The 20,156-nt window shown below is 41.0% G+C and overlaps 2 protein-coding genes across 2 annotated transcripts in view; one reads left to right on the top strand and one right to left on the bottom strand.

Annotated features, from left to right (window-relative positions):
• The window catches only part of PLPPR5 (phospholipid phosphatase related 5), a 283,981-nt gene extending 269,771 nt beyond the window's left edge, over nucleotides 1–14,210 (top strand). Inside the window, exons 19-20 of the mRNA XM_064455578.1 lie at nucleotides 4,880–4,947; nucleotides 10,212–14,210. Of these exons, the coding sequence (XP_064311648.1) occupies nucleotides 4,880–4,947; nucleotides 10,212–10,299 (156 nt within the window). The 3' untranslated portion in view covers nucleotides 10,300–14,210. The remainder of the gene's footprint in view (nucleotides 1–4,879; nucleotides 4,948–10,211) is intronic.
• SNX7 (sorting nexin 7) overlaps nucleotides 1–20,156 on the bottom strand; it is a 30,354-nt gene that overhangs the window by 523 nt on the left and 9,675 nt on the right. Inside the window, exons 5-8 of the mRNA XM_064455577.1 lie at nucleotides 19,890–20,091; nucleotides 17,745–17,944; nucleotides 14,208–14,294; nucleotides 8,039–8,191 (exon numbers count right to left, since the gene is read on the bottom strand). Coding sequence (XP_064311647.1) covers nucleotides 8,039–8,191; nucleotides 14,208–14,294; nucleotides 17,745–17,944; nucleotides 19,890–20,091 — 642 coding nt within the window. The remainder of the gene's footprint in view (nucleotides 1–8,038; nucleotides 8,192–14,207; nucleotides 14,295–17,744; nucleotides 17,945–19,889; nucleotides 20,092–20,156) is intronic.

The raw sequence follows: 20,156 nt of genomic DNA, 5'->3' as shown, positions 1-20,156 counted from the left end.
CTTACACATTGTCACAAGCTGCTTTTGTGGGACTATGGTAAGAGCAAAATGCGGTTTCCTAGGCAGCTCAGTGACATGCAAAATGTTAGCCACCACGCTGCGTGAGCCGTAAAGGTCACTTTTACATAATGGCACGCGACAGTGTGAGCAGCGTAACTGTACGTGTTAGCATGGAAGATGCTAACATTAATTACGCTCTTCTTTAATCTCTCCCTTTAGTTACAGGCAAAGATCTCTTCCGAATAGAAAGCGCACTGTCAGGCACAGTTCCCTTGCAGTCTCTGCGGATCCCTACTGTATACTCAGTTTTCTTTCCGAGTTAAAACAGTTTTTTTTCTAAACGCATGGAGAATTCGTGTTTCCCCTGAGTAATGGGAAAGAAATGGGACCAGAAAGGCAGGGGCGGGGAGGGGAGGTGGGAAAACTGTCCCCCTTACAACAAGTGGCATTTGTCTCCTCATGGAAAAATGTATTTCTAATTGTACAAACTCATTTTTTGATTTGAAGCACCAAGACTGTAGGTAGTAAAATGAAAAAAAAATCCCCAAATTACTTTGGTTCGATTTGGCTTAAATGAGCGCTGGCAGCTTGGCAAACCAGTATAAATCAGAGATTAGTGGTGAGAGTCATGGCAAGGCTATCGCCAGGCAACCCGTGGTGTGCCGATCCTTGTTACTCAACGTCCCAGGCTTTTAGAACAGGGCAGGAAAATTAATGCAATAATTTTATTGTTTTGATGCTATTGAAAAAAAAAAACCCACGTTGAAATGGAACTGTTCTACTAAAATTTTGACTTATACCCTCATACCTATCGCTCTTGACAACGCAGCTTATTTACTACTTACTGTACACAGATTTTTTTCATGAAGAATCTGAAATATTCACAACAAATATGCTGGAATCTCCCAAGAAATATCTTCTTTTATTAAAACCTGGACAGCATACTCTGTTAATCTGAATTTAAATTAAATCAGCAAACGGTATCATTTCCTAAGTGAAAACTTTTGCCACAAGCTATTCAAGCCACAGAACTTTGCTGTGCCCAGCGACGGTGAATTATCTAGCATCCATCCGGCATTGCTTAGGAAACATGGAGAACCCGCTGGCATTCCTGCTGCTTGAACTTACAGCCACCTAACTCTGTCTTATGAGGCATTTCTAGTGAATGGCGTGAAAAATCTGCCATTAAATATGTAGATTTAATCATATTACATTAAAGATCCCAGGTCCTGGTATTATTGCATATCTATGTGCAAGCAGATGAGTGGCAGGATCTGATAGTCACAAATAATGGTAAAGTATAAGCTTGAAAGGCAAAACGAAGACGACGCACAGGATGACCGGAGTTGGGGCAATCCATGATGACACAAGGGCACGGAACCAGGGATAGCCATAAAATTACGGGTGACGAAAGTAACACGAAAAAGCAAACAAAAGTCAGCAGCGATTATGTCTCTGAAGACAAAAAAGTAGAAGCCGTGGGTCTTCTAAGTGGTTGAAGATAATGTGAGAACTTAAAACAGCTAACTGACCTAAGAGATCACGAGGAAAAACGTATGCGGGAGCTAATTTCTGCATAGATTTTTGGTTGTTATCAGGCATGTTAGAGACCGTTCCCATCCTTCATATATTGTCCCCTAGACTATGGCTGCCATGAATCTACTCCCCCAGGGCGTTCTTTTCTGATCCTGCTGACAAAACCCCCAACTAACCTCTGCTGCTTTTGCATACCACATTACGCTGCGGTTCAGAGCACATCTAAGGTTGGAATTACTGTGAAAAGAGAGGAATAACGGGACAAGATTCATGTGGAAAGCTGCTTTTTGGAGAAATGTTAGTTTGAAATGGTAAATATAAATGGTAAATATAAAATTGGAGAAGCGGTGAAACAGTGCTACCATGAACAGTGATCTGCAAGTGTTGCAAACTGATTTCTGGCTTAAAAGGTCTTTTTGACCTTTTGTATAAAGCCTTTAAGGTTGGCTTATTAGATTCTCCCCTAGTTCAGCTTAGTCTATCTGAGATGCTTGCGTTGGAAGGCGGCATCTTGGTTTTAGACTGGCAATGAGGCAGCTGCCAGCGACGTGCCTTCGCTGTGGCGCTCGGGCTCAGATTTGGGTTTGCTAGAGCCCAGCCTCGATGGCCGTCCCGGAAAGCTGCAAGGCACGTCTGTTTCCCGAGGCTTTTTCTAGGTCTGGGACAAGAAATGATCGCGGCTTCTTGAAGAGTCTTTTGCTGGCAATGACTGACCTTTTTTTTCCTGAACGACAGTTAAATTTATTTATACTCTGTAACTCCATGTTTTGTAATTTCAGTAATGCGAATTAAAATACATATATTGGCACTGGCTGGACCGTAAAAATGGCTTTCCGTTATCTTTGCAACTCTGAGCCAAGCTGCACGTGTTAAAATGCATTCGCAACATGTTGCTTAACCAGATAGATACGATCTACTGAAGCTTTTCCAGACAAAGATGCATTTTTTTTTTCAGTTACCCAAGTGATTCAGTTTTTAATTTATCCGCATTTATATAACTAAAACGTTTCCCAAAACGTACGAGCAATGGTGGCTCATTTCACTGTCAGACATCACACTGCCGCTACAGCTGACAAGTTTTATAATTAACCCTACCAAAACAAAACTAGGTCTCTGTGCCTTAGGCACAAGCTTTTTATATTGTGAAGCGTGAACTGCATAAACGACATTTCGTTAGCGAGGTATACTTCAATGTTATTAGAGAATGATTTTAATTCATTCTCCTGGGAGGCTGAAAACGGAGATCTAAATAGGGGATCAGCCAGCTTTCACAAAGGAGGCAGAAAGAGGAAAAAAAATAGAAAAACCAAACCCAGGAAATTAAATGTGCGTGCAAAGGACTGAAATTCATAATCCAATTACTTGGTAAAAGCCTGGCGGAAGACATAAAAAAGCCTAAATACACAAAATTAAATAGCAAGAGCTTAAATAAGGCTACTCTGCCTAAAATATTCTGATTACTACTGCAGGTCACACATCTCTTCTGCAACATCATTTTTAGAAACAACAGCGGAAAGGTTTCCATATTGTACAACTGCATATCTAGCGAAAAAGGAGATACACAAATAGAACGTGTAGTAGGGATGAGAGCAGGAGCAGCGTGCCACACGCCGTGTGTGTTTCTGTTCCAGTTCCCTGTTTTCCGTGGTTGATACCTTAAAAATATCATTTCTGATGGCATTTTCTGGAGTAGAACCTGAAAATGAAGTCTTGTGTGTGGCCGAGACAAAAAATACTCTCCTAGTTTCTGGGTGCAAGGAGACAAAAACCAGAGGGCATAGAAATAGTCATTCCCACTCTTGAAAAAAAAGTCTTCCTGGAAGTATTTAGAAGAAATTTTTATGGCTGAAGTGAATGCGGGTTCAAAGATGGATCCTGGCTTTGAAGCAACACGCACAGAGACAAACTGGCTCAGCCATGTGGGAGCTTTTGAAAATCACATGAAGGTTGTTAGCTGAATTCCCAGGCACTGCTAAGGTAGGCTGTGCTCAACATGCATGAGCAGCTAACGTCTTGCTACGCAACCCAATGACTAGTCAAACACACGACTACCGAGGCCTCCAGGGCAAACAACAGATCTCATCTACTTCTCTACAGCCTACACTAGATGAAGAGGTACATACGGGCTTTGGAGTTAGAGGGAAGTCGTTCTAATGGGGAAGGAGTATTGCTTTGCCCTAATGAATCTTTTGAATCCGTTTATGCCTGTACAACAATGTAGGTCACAGAAATAAACTAAATTATGCTTGAAATAGTTAAGAAAATCAGGAAATTATTTACCTTTTTGGAAAAGAGTAAGCTGAGTCAATACCAACAAGAATCTCACTATATCAAAGATGATTTCAGCTGCAAAGGTTTAACAGGATTAGTATGACATAAAAATAAAACTAGAGGCTATGCTTTAAAAAAAGGCTCATCCATGCACAAGAAAAGAACATGTTATTTCAATGCCAAAACTAATTAAGTATCACCCTACATTATGAAAAAAAAAAACCCCAATCCTCCTGCATTTACTAAAGTGCCTCATGAGCAGTGGAAAATGAAACTCTGATATATTTGCTAGATTTCTAAAGTCTAACTAGTCTTTGGATCGTGCTGCAACATCTAGCCACTTATTTTGGTGTTTTTTTCTTAACAGAATAGGTTAACGAAGTTCTTTGCTGAGAAAAATGAAAGTGTTTCTTTTGCTTTGATGCTGTAAATATCCTAGAGACTATAGCAAACTCGTGAGAAAAACAAAAGGAAGAATTTAGTAAATGTTTTAATTGCTCTTTGAAGCCAGAGTTCAACATTGCCTGGTTTGGCTTTGCTAATTTGTACCAGGAACACTTTGGACATGGTAGCTAAATAATAATACCGCCCCCACCCCCACTAAAACTTTGTATCTGGTTTTGGCTTTAGTAATGCTGCATCTTTAGAGTTGTGCAGAATATCTATACCTAACGTAAAGGCAGTGCTCCTGGTGACAATCAGCTTTCTCAGCTGTAAGCTCCACCCTGTGGACAGTTTGTGATTTCAGCTGTTTGGCAGATACCTCTTCTGGCCTAAGGTGTGCTAATTCTGCCAAGTGTCGCGCCTAAGGCGTGGGGAAAGGGAATAAAATAAACGGCACAATGTTAACACATACTTCATTCAAGAACTTTTCTCTGTAAGGCAAACAAATCACTGCTATTTACTTCGGAAGTAGGAGTAAAGCTCCGATTTTTGTAAAAATTAAGACCTTTTCAGAAAATCCTCCCTATTTTAGCAATGCACTCACAGCCATTATTAACACAGTATGTTATTGGCCTTAAGCCGTTGTGGACTACAGAGAGACTTAAGCACGCATTCAGCTCTTCTCCAGAAGCGAAGTAAAGGGAGTAGAGAGCTCTGTGAACTCCTGAGACCAGCGACAGGAATACCAAATGGTTGGTCGGTCATGGTAATGCTTGGCTACTAAACGACCTTATATTTAAATGTATTGTAGCACAGCTTGTACGTTATCACAGGCAAGCCTTCGTTCTCATAGGTCTGCATAGATTGGTGATTCCACAGCTGTAGAAACAAAGGACCACTTTTATTTCAATTCTATTAACTGTAGATAGTCAATAAACTGGAATGCTACAGAAATACCTCTGCTTGCTTTGAATTAGTAAATCCAGAGAAATATAATTACAGGTAATGCTTTAAAGTAGCGCTGCAGGTAATGCAAACATTAATTCAGCTTAAGGGAGACATACTCTTTTATGCTACCTAAGTGATGCTTGACAAGTTGACAGCAGAATCCTTAGGCAACTACAATTAAGGAAAAAGCCAAACAAATACAAGGTCATACTCCTTCCCCATATTGTGACAGAGAGGAAATAACATTTTAGAGATTCTAACGTACTTTGACACATTGCTATGTTGTACTTGATCACACTGGCTTTAGTTTTATGCAGCCTCGAAGGACTGCATTCTCTGCTGTGAAAGCTACCAGAAAACATGAGATGTCTGGCGTTGCTCTATAGTTCTCAGAAATTTAAGGGATGCAGAGAACGGCCACTAACAGGAGTAGCTCCTGGTTAGGTTGTGTGCCTGGGAAACGAAGTCAGCGAGAGGGGGGAGTAATGAGGCGCAGAGTGAAACGCTGCCGTACGAAGGGAATGGGGACACTGCTCGTGGGGAGGAAGAATAGGGGTTGAACTGCGGAGGGGAGAAGCTGTGGAGTTAGAAAGCAGGAGGTGATACCTCACAGGAGATGGACAGAAAAGCTGGGCAACCGAATCGTATCCACGGCATCCCTGGTGCCTGGGAGCATGCACAGAACATGCTTTGGGGAAAAAAAAAAAGGCAGGAAGTAAGCTGAGGGATACCTCAACAAGAAAAGGCTTAGTAAGGGGTGCATCAAAAGCATGAACGAGTAATTTAACCCTGGACATGCGCAAGAACATTAATGATGCAAGAAATGACTGAACAAGTGAAGAACACTGTACCAGGCACTGTGTTTGTGCATGAGTTTCATGAGTGAGACTCAAACGGTCATCTTTAAAGTAGGATTTTGCTTTCTGCTGAAAGCATAAAAATCATATTCTGACTCTCAGGTTTCTCAGATTCTCTTCCTGAAGTTTCACTTCCACATAGCAGAAGCAGATGCGAGGGCTGCTTCTTCTGCTGGCTTCAGGAGTGCATTACACAACCGTAGCTGCTCATGGAACGGCTTCTGACAGTAATCACTTCTCCAATAATTAACCATCTGCGTTAACTGCAGGTCTCAAATAAACATGCATATTTTAGATCAAAGCTCCCAATCTATTATTAATTTTATCAAATTCTCTTGAATATCAGGATTAAGATAATGGTTTTCTAATAAAACAGAAAAAAATTTGGTAAGCCCTCACTTTGCACACAAGGAGTGATACAGTTTGCACCGTGTTTTCCATTATTGCAACTGCTGCAGTAAGAGAAGGTGGTTTTTTTTCTAAAATCCAGATCTGCCAAGAAACAACAGCAAAAACAGTCCGTGCAGGTTTCAATATGCAAGAAAAGTGCCAACAAAGAATAATGTCTCAGTGTAAACCGATTTGTCCAGTTATTTCCGAGGCTGTTTAAGACCCACAGGCAGTTACAGAGATAGCTGAACCATTTTCTGCAGTTTCTGACTTAATGACAGTAATCTCATGTACCGTACGAGCTTTGGCTTTCTGAATTAAAATTCTAATCCAGCAAAAAGCATTTCTAGACAGGAAAGAGAACCAACAAATTATTTTTGTGTTTTAATTTAGCTAATCGTTCATTAACAAAATATTCCAACATATTTAGCATCGTTTTAACATACGTATTGCTGATACAGAAGTCAAGAGATCATCAATAACTGAAGAAAATGTGAGATGATGCCAAAAGCTTGCTGCCTGATTTCAGGAAAATATTTTGATCTTAATATGTAACAACAGATTGTCAATGTCCGTGCATCTCACAGACTGTATGTTAATTAATTAGACTTGATGATCAAGAGCTCTGTCTTTTCAATTATGTTTTAACAAAATGATTCGTAAAATCAGGACACTGTCCCTGGCTAACGGGCAACCCATAGAAAGTTCAAAATACAGGACTGGAAGTTACAGATGTCAGCATGTATCTGCGAAAATTAGTAATTTATGATTAATAGATGGTTTAGTGTACTCCAAATTTTATCCCGAAATAAGGAGAAATTCTTTAAAAAAACTCAAGACATGGGATATTTCCAAAATGCCCACTTCAGTCAACGTGTTCTCCACAAAGACACTTCACAGAACGCTTAACATATTCTATTATATGCTTTCAATTCCTCTTTCATTGTATATATTCTTGTAAAAGAGAATTCTCACCAAGAATATTAGCCGTGGCATTTGAGGTGAAAATAAAAATCTACTTTCAACCACTTTTCTTTCTTTCTGAAGTAGCAGGTTTCAATTATAAAGAGATTCAATTTATTAATTGTATACACTTGCAGCATTTATATCTTTTTTAAAAAGTGCCATAAGCTTTTCACACTGACTTCTCAAAATTGTATTGTCCTTCTTTCTCCTAGTAAAGTCTGATTGTTTCACAAAGACAACTCCTCAGAGAAATAAAAAGAAGGACTTCCTGAATGTGCTGTCTGAAATGGAATCACATTTCAATGTTTTCCCCCTACAGGATGATTTACACAATGTTTGAGCTTTCCAGAGCGCTTCTTCATGCAGTTACAGCCAAGGTTTCCAAACTGAAATATAGCAGCTGACATTGAACCGAATAATATGTTCCAAATTGTTGTGGTTAGTAAAACAAGAGTGCCCTCTGTTGTTGATGAACTCAGGATCAACCACTTGGGCACAAATAAAACACGTTTTGCTCTAAACGAGTCAGATGAAGGATAACTGCCTCCCCCTTCCCGCAAAAACCGATTCTGAAATTAACACAGGTTTGAACTAAAATGCAAGAATTCCTCTTTACGGACAACCCACGGACTTCTCCACTGAAATAATCAATGAAAAACTAACATTGCTACGAGAAAGTGGTTTACCTCTTCGTAATAACGGAGATTATTCTCAGCCACATTAGTGAACGTTGATCTCATGTCACACCGCATGTTTTGCTTCCACCTTTCCCAATCCGCTTTCAGAGCATTATTGGCACATTCGACTTTGTCTTCAAGTTTCCCTATCTCTTCTGAGAACTGAACGTGAATAGTAAAAATTAAACAGTATTAGTAAAGGTTAGAAAGTCACTATTTCAAAAGTGATTGGAATCAAGTGACAGTAGTGCAGATGAACGGAACTGCAGAACCAAGGTTGGTATTTAACTTAGCACAGAAAATCATTCCCCAGGGATAAATTTAAATTTTATTCTTAATGAGTAACTGGGTACAATTTCTGAAACATTAATAACAGACATTCTAGACCAGAATTAAAGTGTTGCTGAAGGTATTTATATTAACTGAGAAGTTACAGACTCTGGCACCTCTCCACTAGCACCTGACAGTAATGCATCTAAAAAGGAAAATACAGAGGCTTTACTGAAGCAGAATCAACTACACAAATTAGATTTGGCCAGAAAAACTGGAAAAAAAAAAACCCTGACAGAAGCTTTGATAACCTCAGGACAAACCAGAATGGGGAGAAGACAGCAGAAATCAAAGGCACAAACTTTCTGATTTCTTGCCTGTCACCTTGCAATCTTTTCTTGCGGAACTAACCTCTGTGTGACCACGTGAGAGAAAGAGAAATACAGAAGCAGAGAAAGAAATAAAACCTAAGGACTTCTGCAGAGAAGAAGCTCTTTCACAGCAATCCAGGATCAAAAACCTTGAGGGCTACTCTATAGACGTTATTTTCTTCTAATTACTGTAGCTGCACGAAGTGACTTCTCAGCTAATGGGAATCAGTAAGTGGACAGAGGCCCTCTCTTTAATGAGTCTTCTAGTCCTCTCAATAATTCTGTTACCTATTGTCATTTACTCATCAGCTGTGTGGGTTCTGGCTGGCACCCGGTCACGGAAAGAGGTACATCTTCTGCAGCCACAGTGCAAATTCGTCTGCTGGGACAGCACAGCGACTGCCTGCACCGCGTGGCAGGTCCGGCAGAAACACCACCAATAAGGAACGTCAAGCAGGAAAAGTTAATCTCCTCGTATTGTTTCCATTGCAACTCAGCCCCCAGACACCTTCCTCCTCTTCCTCGTACTCTGCTGGCAGGCAATTTGTTTTGCCCTTATACAACGCCCCTGTAAAGTTGGATAGGTCCTCTGCAGAGCTGGTGCTTCCATTGATATGAACTTCAGGGTTCCAGAATTAACTTCCAGGATTTCCAGGGACTGCTTAGGCTATTGGCGGAATGCAGAAGTGTCAACATTCAGAGCGGGATGCGGGAAGCCTTGGCTTTCCAGCCTGAACCATGCAGGGAGGACAGTGGTCCAGCGCAACAGCCCGCAGTCCTGCCACCATCAGAAACGAATTAAGCAGCACTGCCCGAAATGGTCTCAGAAGCTCAGCCCAACGCTTAATTCACAAACCACGGATCCCAGTTCAATTTCCCCTACTAGAATCCTTCAGCTCTGAAAGTACCCAAAAACTCCTTACCTAGTAAAACCGAAAATTTAATCTGAATAGATTTTCTCCACGTTTCACGATACACAGATGAATAAACATTTTTAGTTAGACTTGATTTCTACACTGATTCTCCTTGCCACACTTCTAGATTAATGAAATACTGGTTATTAATCCAGAGCAAAAAGCAAAACATTATTTGTGTTTTACTGAAAAGCCCATGTTCAATTATCTAGCCAGACCAGTAATCAAACTATGGACAAGGGTGAGTGTAACTACCAACACTGTATTTGACAGGAAAAGGTTAATCCAAAGTTTAAATGTGGGGAAATTACCTTTAAAAGAATTACAGGCAGCTGGATTCAGTATCTTGGGCATGACCTAAGCTAATTGCCCTTCCTTCAAATACCAAAAATGAATGCACACGGAATACTGAAAACAGTGAATATTTTTAGATGATTTAGAGTAGGGAAGGCAGTTGAATCTACTTGCTGCTTTTGCAGGAAAAAAGTCCCTATATGGGAATAAGCTAGGCTACACACGTAAAGAAATTAAACTTAGAAGTCCTGGCTGCAGCGGTTTCCCCTTATCTTGTTCTTTGTATCTTTAAGGCATTTATTTGAGAGTTTGTTTTTGTCTTGCCTTTTCTAGGAACTACGCAGTTCTTCCACAGTGTAGTCACAACACGATGTGGACAGGCAGACTTTGTTCTACATCCCTGCCTGGATATGAGGTTTAAACATCACCCTCTAAAGCCCAAAAGAAACTGTGCGTTGTATCAAGGCAAGGGTTGGACTTAAGGTCTAAAGACAGCATTATGCCACGCTTCATCTCAGGTAGCGAGGTTCAAGTTCTACTTTTTCACCACTGAAGAGAGACACAAATGCCACCCTCTTCAGCTGCCGTGAGAGCAGAAATCAAAGAAGAGTGGCTTGGTCTCGACAAAAACACCTACCTAGCGTGCTCCTCATTTACAAGGTGTAAATTGTTACAATTTATCCTGCAAATTAAATATGATTCTGAATCCATTTTCTTACATTGATCTCACTGAGGCAGCTAGAGTGATAAATTAAATCTCACATCAGTGATCCCCAGAGGACAGCACGGTGCTAATCAGGCATCGGCCCACGGCACCGGGCGGTGGGAGCCAGGCACTGCCAGGGCGGCGCGCTACCAGATGTGAACAGTGCGACCTGTAGCCAAAGGGACTTGGCCCAACAGCCAAATTACTTGGTAAGTGACACAGCATTTTACACTATCTCGCTATGCCAAATAGCATGAATTTCTATCTGCTACATGAATTAATCCTACAGCTTGGTGATACTAACCCTTTTTAGCCTGGAGTTAAAACATACGATATATTCAGAACGTGATAGATTCAGCATTTCATCGCTTTACTACTTAGTTTCAAGGCTGAACACTAGAATCCTTAAGTTAGCATTTAATGCTTATCTGGTTCTGTCAGAGCACATTATACCAACCTTTTGTCAGAACTACTGTTAGCGCTAGTGGCAGTACCAAAACTGTTGAAACCTCCCAGCCCACAGAGGATGCGCTAGCGTTGCTGTGTACGCCTTCAGAATGGAGCACGGGAGCGATGGAGCCACAAACTCCAACGTCTTCACAGCCAGAGCTCTGCAGGTAGGAAAGGTCTAGATAAGCAGGAGGACACCAAAGTCCTCCCAAATATCTCTGTCAGAGCCTGCATCCAAAATCACAGGCTTCAAACCTTCCATACCCTGAACAACTGCCTTCTTCGTAGATTAAATTTCGGAGTGAGAGACAAGGTTTTGGCTTTTTAGCAGCGCCACAAGCAGCCGTCTAAAAGCCCAGTGGTGGAAGCACAGCTCAAGAAAACTTCTTTTCCCAGCCAATGAGCCTGACATCTCGCAAGGTTTAATTTGCGATTCCAGCCTATTTCAGCCGCGCTGACCTTGGGGATGTTTTGTATTCTCCTGCTGTATAACCTCCTGTTTGTTAAATCATTTAATGTTTGCTGTGACCAATGCTAAAGATCTCACAGCCTTTTATCAGCTCTAATGACAGTCTGAGATTCCTTATCTATGGTGGAAATGTACTTCAAATGAGATTAGAGTTCATGCCACTCATTGTCAGCAGAATTTCTGGCTACTAGATTGCACTGACAAGTTCAATCTGACATCTATGAGATCATTAGAAGCTACATGAGTTCTGCGTAGGAATAGAAATGTGCAAACACAGCCAAACTCAGCGTTTGACACCGATTCCAATAACGGTGCCTGTGTTATGACCACCTTTTATTCTGAAACCAGCCAGGTTAGAAATGTCAGCAGAATATTTCGACACATAATAAAAATTAAAACATAGTAAAAAACTGATTAAGAAAACAGTTAAAAGTTACTTGAATGGGTAAAAATAGCAGTACACCATTCTCTGTGGCCAAACTGTCATTAATAGAAAAAGCCTTCAACTTCTAATGAAGAAAAAGTCTTCCGGATACAGCTGCTACTCAATTAGAGAACACAGGATTTTATGATCAGATTAGACTAACAGACATCTGTTTTACTGCTCTCGTGAGACTGCAAGGAGCATCAGGCTCTCAGAAGCAGGATTTTTTGAAAGGAGTAAGAAATAGAGGAGTTGGAAAGATAAAGCAAAGATCTGGACACCTGGGTGATCACACTGTGTAAAGGCTTTTGCCAAAACTGTAAACGCAGTTTTGGAAACAGTGAAGAAAGACCAGGTTGTGCAAACTCATCTCAAAGTTTTAGTGGAAGCAAGTACAAACATCTCATGGAGTAAACCATCGTCAATATCACATCAACGTGGTATGATTAGTGCTATTCTAAGGGGAAAAATATTCCTTTCTTTCCGTAACAGCTCAAGAAAAGAGAGGGCACGCACCTTGTCTGAGGCCTGCACCAGATGACAGCAGAAACACACTCCAAAAAGACCACGTCCTGCCTGGCAGCGTTCCCTTCCCTACGCTGGGCAGCAATAAGACTAGCTGCTAAACGAGCTGTACGGCATCGCAATTCGTCGCCGAATCGCTCTGCGCAAAAGCAACTGCTTTTTGCCGGTTGCCAACAAACCATACAAACTTGAAGTACTGATTAAAAGGGACGCAACGTGGAGAAGTTGATATGACTACAAATAACGTGCAAGTAACTTCCGCAATGACTCCTTTCTGCCGGAATAAATTCTTAAGGCTCATAGAAACGTAGAGTATCTCAAGTTGGGAGGGACCCGTAAGGATCATTCTTAATGTATACTGTGCTTTTACACGCAATGCAACTAACGGGTGCTGCCGGCACGCGGGGCACCCGTGGCGCGGGGTGCTGGGGTCACGGGCAGGCTACGGCAGGAGCCTGCAGCGGGTCTGCCAGTTCCCCCACACGGCAGCACGGGAATACTGTGGCCAGCAGAGGACTAGGACCTGCCACTGCTACCCCAACCCCAGCCTAGGGGGCTTCTCCAACGTACCGCCCTCCGCGCATTTTATAACAGCTTCAAACTTTATACGTAAACTAAAGGACAAAGGACAGGAGAAGCGGCAGAGGGAGGAGGGAAACAAAAAGAGACTAGAGAAAACACAACGGCAGTGAAATGAGAGGACAATATAAGGCATAAGTAATCAGAATTTTACTTCAGGAAAAAACAAAACCAGAGGTATTTACTTACTGTCCCACTGCAGTACGCGGAGGCAAATGGTTACAAAATACACCATAGCCATCGTAGATATCAGACAGTGATAAGATATTCTTATTCAGCTCAGTGACAAGAAATCAAATAAAAATATGCATTTCAAGTGCCAAAAACTATCTAAACAGCTCATCTTTACATGGAAGCTAATTATGACAACCTTAATAAAAAGTATCTGAAATGTCAAGGACTTTCTCCTTTGATGTTCTAAAAAGTTAGAGTCATTATTATTTAGTCATTTTTATATACCATTTATCCTCTATAACACTTTGTGTTAACACTGTGCTAAAAGGCTGTTATTTAGGCTGGCGAGTTAAACAATCAAAAACTGAAAAAATGCCAATGCCCATCCCAGAAGTTGCTTTTAATGGGCCTGCAGAGCCTCGCTGATGGGTTTGGGGGTGCCTACCCCCATGGGCTACCAGTTATGGTCTGACTTCACCAGAATGAATACAGGTGTCGTACTGGAAGTAAAAAATGTCCCTGGGCCCAACCAGTTAAGACAGAAACCTGAAAGAATAGAATCCAGAACTTTTAATTTTAAAGAAGTCTAATGAACAGCTTTGCTCATTCTAATCACCTCCTCTCCCTCTCCTACACCAATGCAGCAGCAGCTACAAGAGCACTGCAGCAAGTCTTACTTTCTTTTAACTCCCGGTGTGGAAGTAAACAGAAATGCTAAAAATAAGCCGTGGTACAGTCTGTGTTGACAAAACACAGTGGTTGCCCACTATTACCACTCCTTTGCTCCAGCCGCCTATCTCGTGAAGTTTTGCATCTTCCTCCTGATTGCCTTCGCCTGGCACGCACAGCTACAAAGACCAAGCCTTTTCCGATTATGTGAGAGAATTACAGACACACCATCCAGTTACAAAGCGTGGCTTCGGAGCACGCGCTTTCTTCAGGGGATCATCTTTTGCAGTTAGAATAAGGCCTGGAAGATTTCAGCTTTCTGTACATACTCACCAGATCTTTTTCTGTCTTTTTATTGGCTAAAGCATCAACTTTGGAGTCGAGCTCGCCTTGAATTTGGTCTCTCCTTTTCAAAACACCCTTAATACAGAAGACAAAAATACAAAAGAAGTAAACCGCACCAAATTTTAGCCATCTATTCAGAAAACCATCAAACATCTTGGCTATTTAATAAGTTAAGCAAGATCACAGAATGATGCCATTTAATGATTTTGACATGATACATGTACTTTCCTCAACAAAAATCTTAAAATCATGTCATGAAGACTTATTTTGCAACACCTGTACTTTATCTTATGTGTTTTTCAAGAATCTTAGTAAATCCAGAATCAGTTGTGCAAGAATCTGCCATTCACGGTAAAGATACTAGTTGTATAAGAAAAACTGCAACAGCAGTTTACTTAGTATCAGCTCAACGTACTAGATAGTCATATTTTAAACCAGCAACATGAGTTTGCCAAATTTCATGAACGAAAGTATCTTCTCTTAGTAAAAGTTACAATATAAAGTAGAATAAATGACTAAAAACGGTATACTAGGCATTATTGAAATTGTGGCTTTACCCCCCAGTATTATTTTGTAAGTGCCAAATGTAGTTCAGTAAAATCAGATAAAATTATCATTAAAATGATAGATGTTCTGACATCGATCTATGTGCTTATTTTCAGCATACGTAATTATTTCCTCCTTTAAAACTCTCTTATCAGGTATTGGATTTTTAGCATAACGTCAAAAAATAATTAGAACGGGGAAGGAGCGTTACTTGTTAAACTACAAAACAGGAACGGTATTAGAGATTAAATTTCTATTTCCGATGCTGATTTGCTCGGTAGCCTTGAAGAAGCCTTACAAATTTCTCTTTGCCTTAGTTTCCTCCCCTGTAAAAGCACACTCAGGTGTGCTTATGTCGCAGAAATGTTGCAAGGCTTTAGTCCTTTTAAAAAGAAATCAGAAGCAGGACATATATAATTACAGATCTCAAAACCTTCTTTTACATTACCTTGCCACAACTGGTTTTACTGCTTCTTCTCCATATACTAGAGAGATTTGCAGTATTCACCTCTAGCATAGGGCATGTTGAAACAGCACAGGGCGCAAGCAGCTCTACCTTCTCTAGCTGTCTTATTTGACTGAGTTCTCTTTGAAATCTTGTCACTTTAACAAACACAATAGAATAATTTAGGGGGTTAATTTTCAAATAATTTCTTTTTGAACAGGTACTGACTAGAAAAAACTGGTAAACCTGACTTTGGACAAATCTGGGTAATAGATTAGCAATACATACTAATGCTCATAAATCTGTGTTTCAATTGCTCAGAATATCTTTCGGTTAGATAAATACAGAAAATGTTTAGCTGTAAGCATAGAAGCAAACCAAATATGTCTGGAACAGCTTTCCTTCATATTACAAATGCTTTGCCTTTTTTACTATTTCTTTTGCCTTTTTAAAAACTGTTTTAATGACTATTTGTCAAATTTATCACAAATACTCCTTAAATTACAAGACAAACACGATGATTTTAATATTAATGAGGCACAACTATAGACAAGTGCTGACTACTAACGGCAAACAGAGGGACTGTGTTTTTAAAACATGTTATACTTTTACAGTGTTTTGGTATAATACCTAACGGTACTCTGCCATAAAACCCTCAAATAATTGTATGTGGACTCATAACCAATTTATTGCTGCAATTTGTACCCTGAGGCACAGCAGTACTCTGCACTCCCCAGATTTGTCCCGTGAGTTAGTTAGGAGGGAGCCAGTCCAGATGTAAATATTTTAGCTATGAATTCATCTCTTTCCCTAGTTTAAGGCTGAACTCCCAAGACTGGAAAGTACAAGGACTGTATTGTATTGACCACACCTTCTTCTGCACATTGGCACGTGATCTGGGCAGCACCGCACAAAGGTCCCTGTGATGAGGGGTTAAACACACCTCTGAAAGCAGGTTTTGCTGGTGTGTGACTTCCCCTATGGTATTTTTATCCAGACTAGCAGTTCCCTCTCCAAACTGCGAGAGGGGAGTAAACTGTAGGACAAATAAAAATCCCTGGCGAATGAAAGGAAAGGAACAGTTGCAGAATATGAGCTACTGGAGGAAGATTTTCCTTTGGACAGGACCTCAAGGCAGCCTAATGCTGCACTGCAAGCACTGCATGAAGAACACTGCAAGCAGGAAAAAAAAACAAAGGGCAACAGCTACTGCACGAAGAGCCAGGTAGTCTCTCTGGGGTTTGTCTGCAGAAACCTCTCTGTGCTCTGGACAAAAGAGAAGACCTGCGAAAGGTCTTCTCAGGTAAGCCAGGCTGCAGACTAGAGGCAACGGGCAGGCAGCATCTCTTCAACAGCACAAAGGCTGGGATGGCTTATGGGTAACAGATTTAGAAATTCTGAAAAATAAGTTTGGAGGTGGGGGGGAGGGAGACCTGCAATTGCTAGGTCAGTAATCTCTTCAGACCTTGAAGCAAAGCAATACCTACCTCCATCTACCTGCACATATATGTAAATAACGAGGCCTATGAGATACAGGACATTTTGTACGGTCCCTCTTTCAGTGAAGCTGGTTTTAAAGACAGCAATCATTGCAGAAGCAATTCTTAACCTCTCAGTAGCTAAGCCTTACTGAGAAACTGGCAGCGCTCTGCACAGTGCCAGCAAAGGCCGAGTTAACTTGGGTCTTGCTCTACCCATGGCCTGAAACACACTTGCAGCCCTCAGAAACCACTGCAGCAGGAGCTGGGCTCCCAGCAGAGAGGCAAGAACAGATACTGCAGCATGCATTGCTCAACACCTAGACAAAGAGGGGTTTGTACACATTTTCTGCTTTCTGGAGGCAGCAGAGTGGGAATTATGACATGCTGAATTCAGTTCCTTAATTATGTTGATTATCCATCAGCATTAAGTTTATAAATTCTGAAGTCTGGTTTTTTACATTCTCTCCAAGTGTAAGAAAAATACGTACATAAAGGGAACTGAGAGCATCACCTTATGGCAAAGACTAACACATGCTTATATAATGGCACAGGGACTGGAAGTTCCCTGCTGTTCTGGAAAAAAGAAAACATAATTTAGGAACATCTCCTAGAAAGGGAAAAACCTCTCCACTCCTTTTCCCCCACACAATCTGTTACTCGATGAGTTCATATTTCAGCAGTGTCAGAAGAGGTCTTTCTCAGCTGCTGTTCCCCAAACCTTTCTGTGCTCCCACCTCTCTGCTACAATGCAGAGCTCTCTGAAGACGGCAAAACCAGACACCTTAGCCCAGCTACCAAGGGCTGCCTGCCACCCAAAACTATCAAGCTCTTCTCCTCTGGAAGGGGTCCCTCTTGCCTGTTTAGCAAGGGAAACAGGACCAACAGGATTCCCTGCTAAGGGACAGCTGTCCTACGCCGTGCATGTTTAGTAACAACAGTAAATAGAGGGTCTGCAAAATCATTTTCATCGGCTGCAAATTCTCTTCTAGTGTTTGTCACTGGCCTAAACCAAACTTTATATACAGCCATAAGCAATCCTTAAGGAAGCCTTACCATCAGAATTTCACTGTAGAGAACGTATTCGTGTAAGATCGGCAGCAGATCTTCGGAGAGCCCTGCCATTCGCTTCTCCGTAGCCTTGCAACACTTGTCGATGCAGCTGGCAACGCCTTTTAGGGAGTCTGCTGTGTCTTCTTCTGATGCTGACCAGAGTGTGTAGATGGGGCCGTATTCCTTCATTTCATTAAAATACTCTTAATGGGAACATGTACACGTATTAGTCTTTTGTTCATTAATAGATGTCTAAGTGATACTATTTGCAAATTCATGTTTACTGTGAACAAAGCAAGAGATTGAGGCTAATGTTTAAACTTGCTCAAATGACCAAGATAAGTAAACCGTGGCTCATTATTTATGAATAAACTAATCAATGAATGTATTGTAATTAAGCATTTCTTCGAAACCTACCAGCAAAACTGCCCCAGTCACTTTAAAAGGACACACACACTCTGAGACTTCATGGGTTGTATTCAGTTCACCCCATGATCTGAAGTACTTCACGTTGTCTTCCTACAGCGGGACATGAGCCAGAGCATGTTGGTCTGCTTTGGTCTGACAGTGCAGCAGTTGGTCTGACTTGCTTCTACTGCCCTGAATTCTTCTGCTAAAGTAATACTCTGAATCCCTTTATTAAAACTAGCAGCCTCGGTATGACCCAAAAGCTGCAGAAGACACACTGACATTCACTGCAGTTCTGCACGTGTTATCTCCTTTAGTAGGTTTTATTAACCCAAATAAATGGATATCCTATGAATGTTTTCTCTTACGTCTCTAGGCCAAGTGATAATCTGTGAGCAGAAAGAAAAAGGGCCAGAATTCACCGTGCCATTTGGCAGGACTAAACTTGGGCAAGGCTGGATATGACCTGGAAGGTGCCTGTGCACAGGAAGGTACTGTGAACGCATTGGTCCTGCATTGAAAACACAATTTCATCACGGTTGAATTTATAATGAAAAAATGTCCAAGAAAATATGCAAAGCAGACGTGTGCCACGAAGAGTGCCATGTTTATGTTGAGATTAACTGGACAAAAGAAACCTCCATTGGAGGTTTCTTCATTCAATTAAGAATCCCACGTTAAGCTATTGCAAGCAGGAACGTTCTCTGAATCACAGCTATCAATAGCTCATATCCAGGACAGTGCAGCCCGGCACACAAGTGTTCTGCCAAGTGCTATTTGGAAAATCTAGAAAGAAGATATACCCTATAGCATTTGGGAGCATGTCAAAATTCACGTTTTCCAAGAAACACTTTGGCACTGATGCCTTGAACCTACAGACCTCAGCCAGCTATTTCCACTGAAATGAACGATATCAAAAGGAACTCTTTTCACCAGCATGTATTTTCCTTTTTTAAGACCCCTCCAATTTAGTGAGGGCACGCTGAGATCTGGTACCACACAATACAGCACAAGGGCTCGGTTATTAAAGAACACAGCGCAGCTCTTCAAATTATATTATATAGACAGTGACATCCCTCTGGTGCTGACCAGCGGAAATTCTACTGAACAGGCCTAGTCTGGAATCAGGGTCAATCTCAGAAAGTCAGTAATTTAGTGTTCCAGGTAGGGGTTCAAACTGCTGTTACTTAGGGAAAAAAATGAGATTAAGTCATCCTTCTTAAGAAAACTCTAACAGGCAGAGTTTCCCATGACAGAAATCATGGCCAACAGTAAAGTTATTAAAAAAAAAATAATAATTCTACTTGGTTAACACAGAAAAAAGGTACAGAATGAAAACGAAAAGGAGATCTGGAATCTAGACAGCAGTATGCCAGCATGAGACAGCACAGAAAGCTGTGACTATTTACATTCCACTGAAAGTTCGAAACAAAAGGTCACGCAGCATTCCAAAAAAAAAAAGCACAAGTAACAAGATAGCCACCCTTGCTACGTTTTCTTCTAAATTGTTTATCAGGTACTTTGATTACATGTTAAAACTCATCCTATTAACAAGCTATTCAAACTAACTTGAAGGTCTGCCAGAATAATGACCATTATGAAAAGCAGAGCGTAAACACAAATCTCCCGTTTCCCCCCCACTTGCTGGAAAGAGTATTTTGCCTGGCAATGTGCGCTAATTTACCTTTCCAATATATTAATTGCTTTAATCAATAAAACTGATACTTGTTTTCTACTTACCCCTTTCTTCTTTGTAAATTCGATGAGCTATTTTGTCTAGTACGTTTATTTTCTGACTAAACGTTTCCACGTAATTGTTCATTTCTGTAAACATTTCAGGACGATTTTTAACTCCTCCTCTTACTGAGGATGCTACAGCTCTGACAGTCTGTCCCATCCTGCTCAGCAAACCGGGGCCCTGCTTCTTGTGTGAGGAGAGCTCCTGTAGACAGAACAAGCCGTGTTTACTTCCATGAACCTTTTTTTAATTCTCTAAAACTAATGCAC

This window comes from Phalacrocorax carbo, chromosome 6 (assembly GCF_963921805.1).
Source record: "Phalacrocorax carbo chromosome 6, bPhaCar2.1, whole genome shotgun sequence".
NCBI classification, from domain to species: domain Eukaryota; kingdom Metazoa; phylum Chordata; class Aves; order Suliformes; family Phalacrocoracidae; genus Phalacrocorax; species Phalacrocorax carbo.
This window is presented reverse-complemented; position numbering and strand designations above follow the sequence as displayed.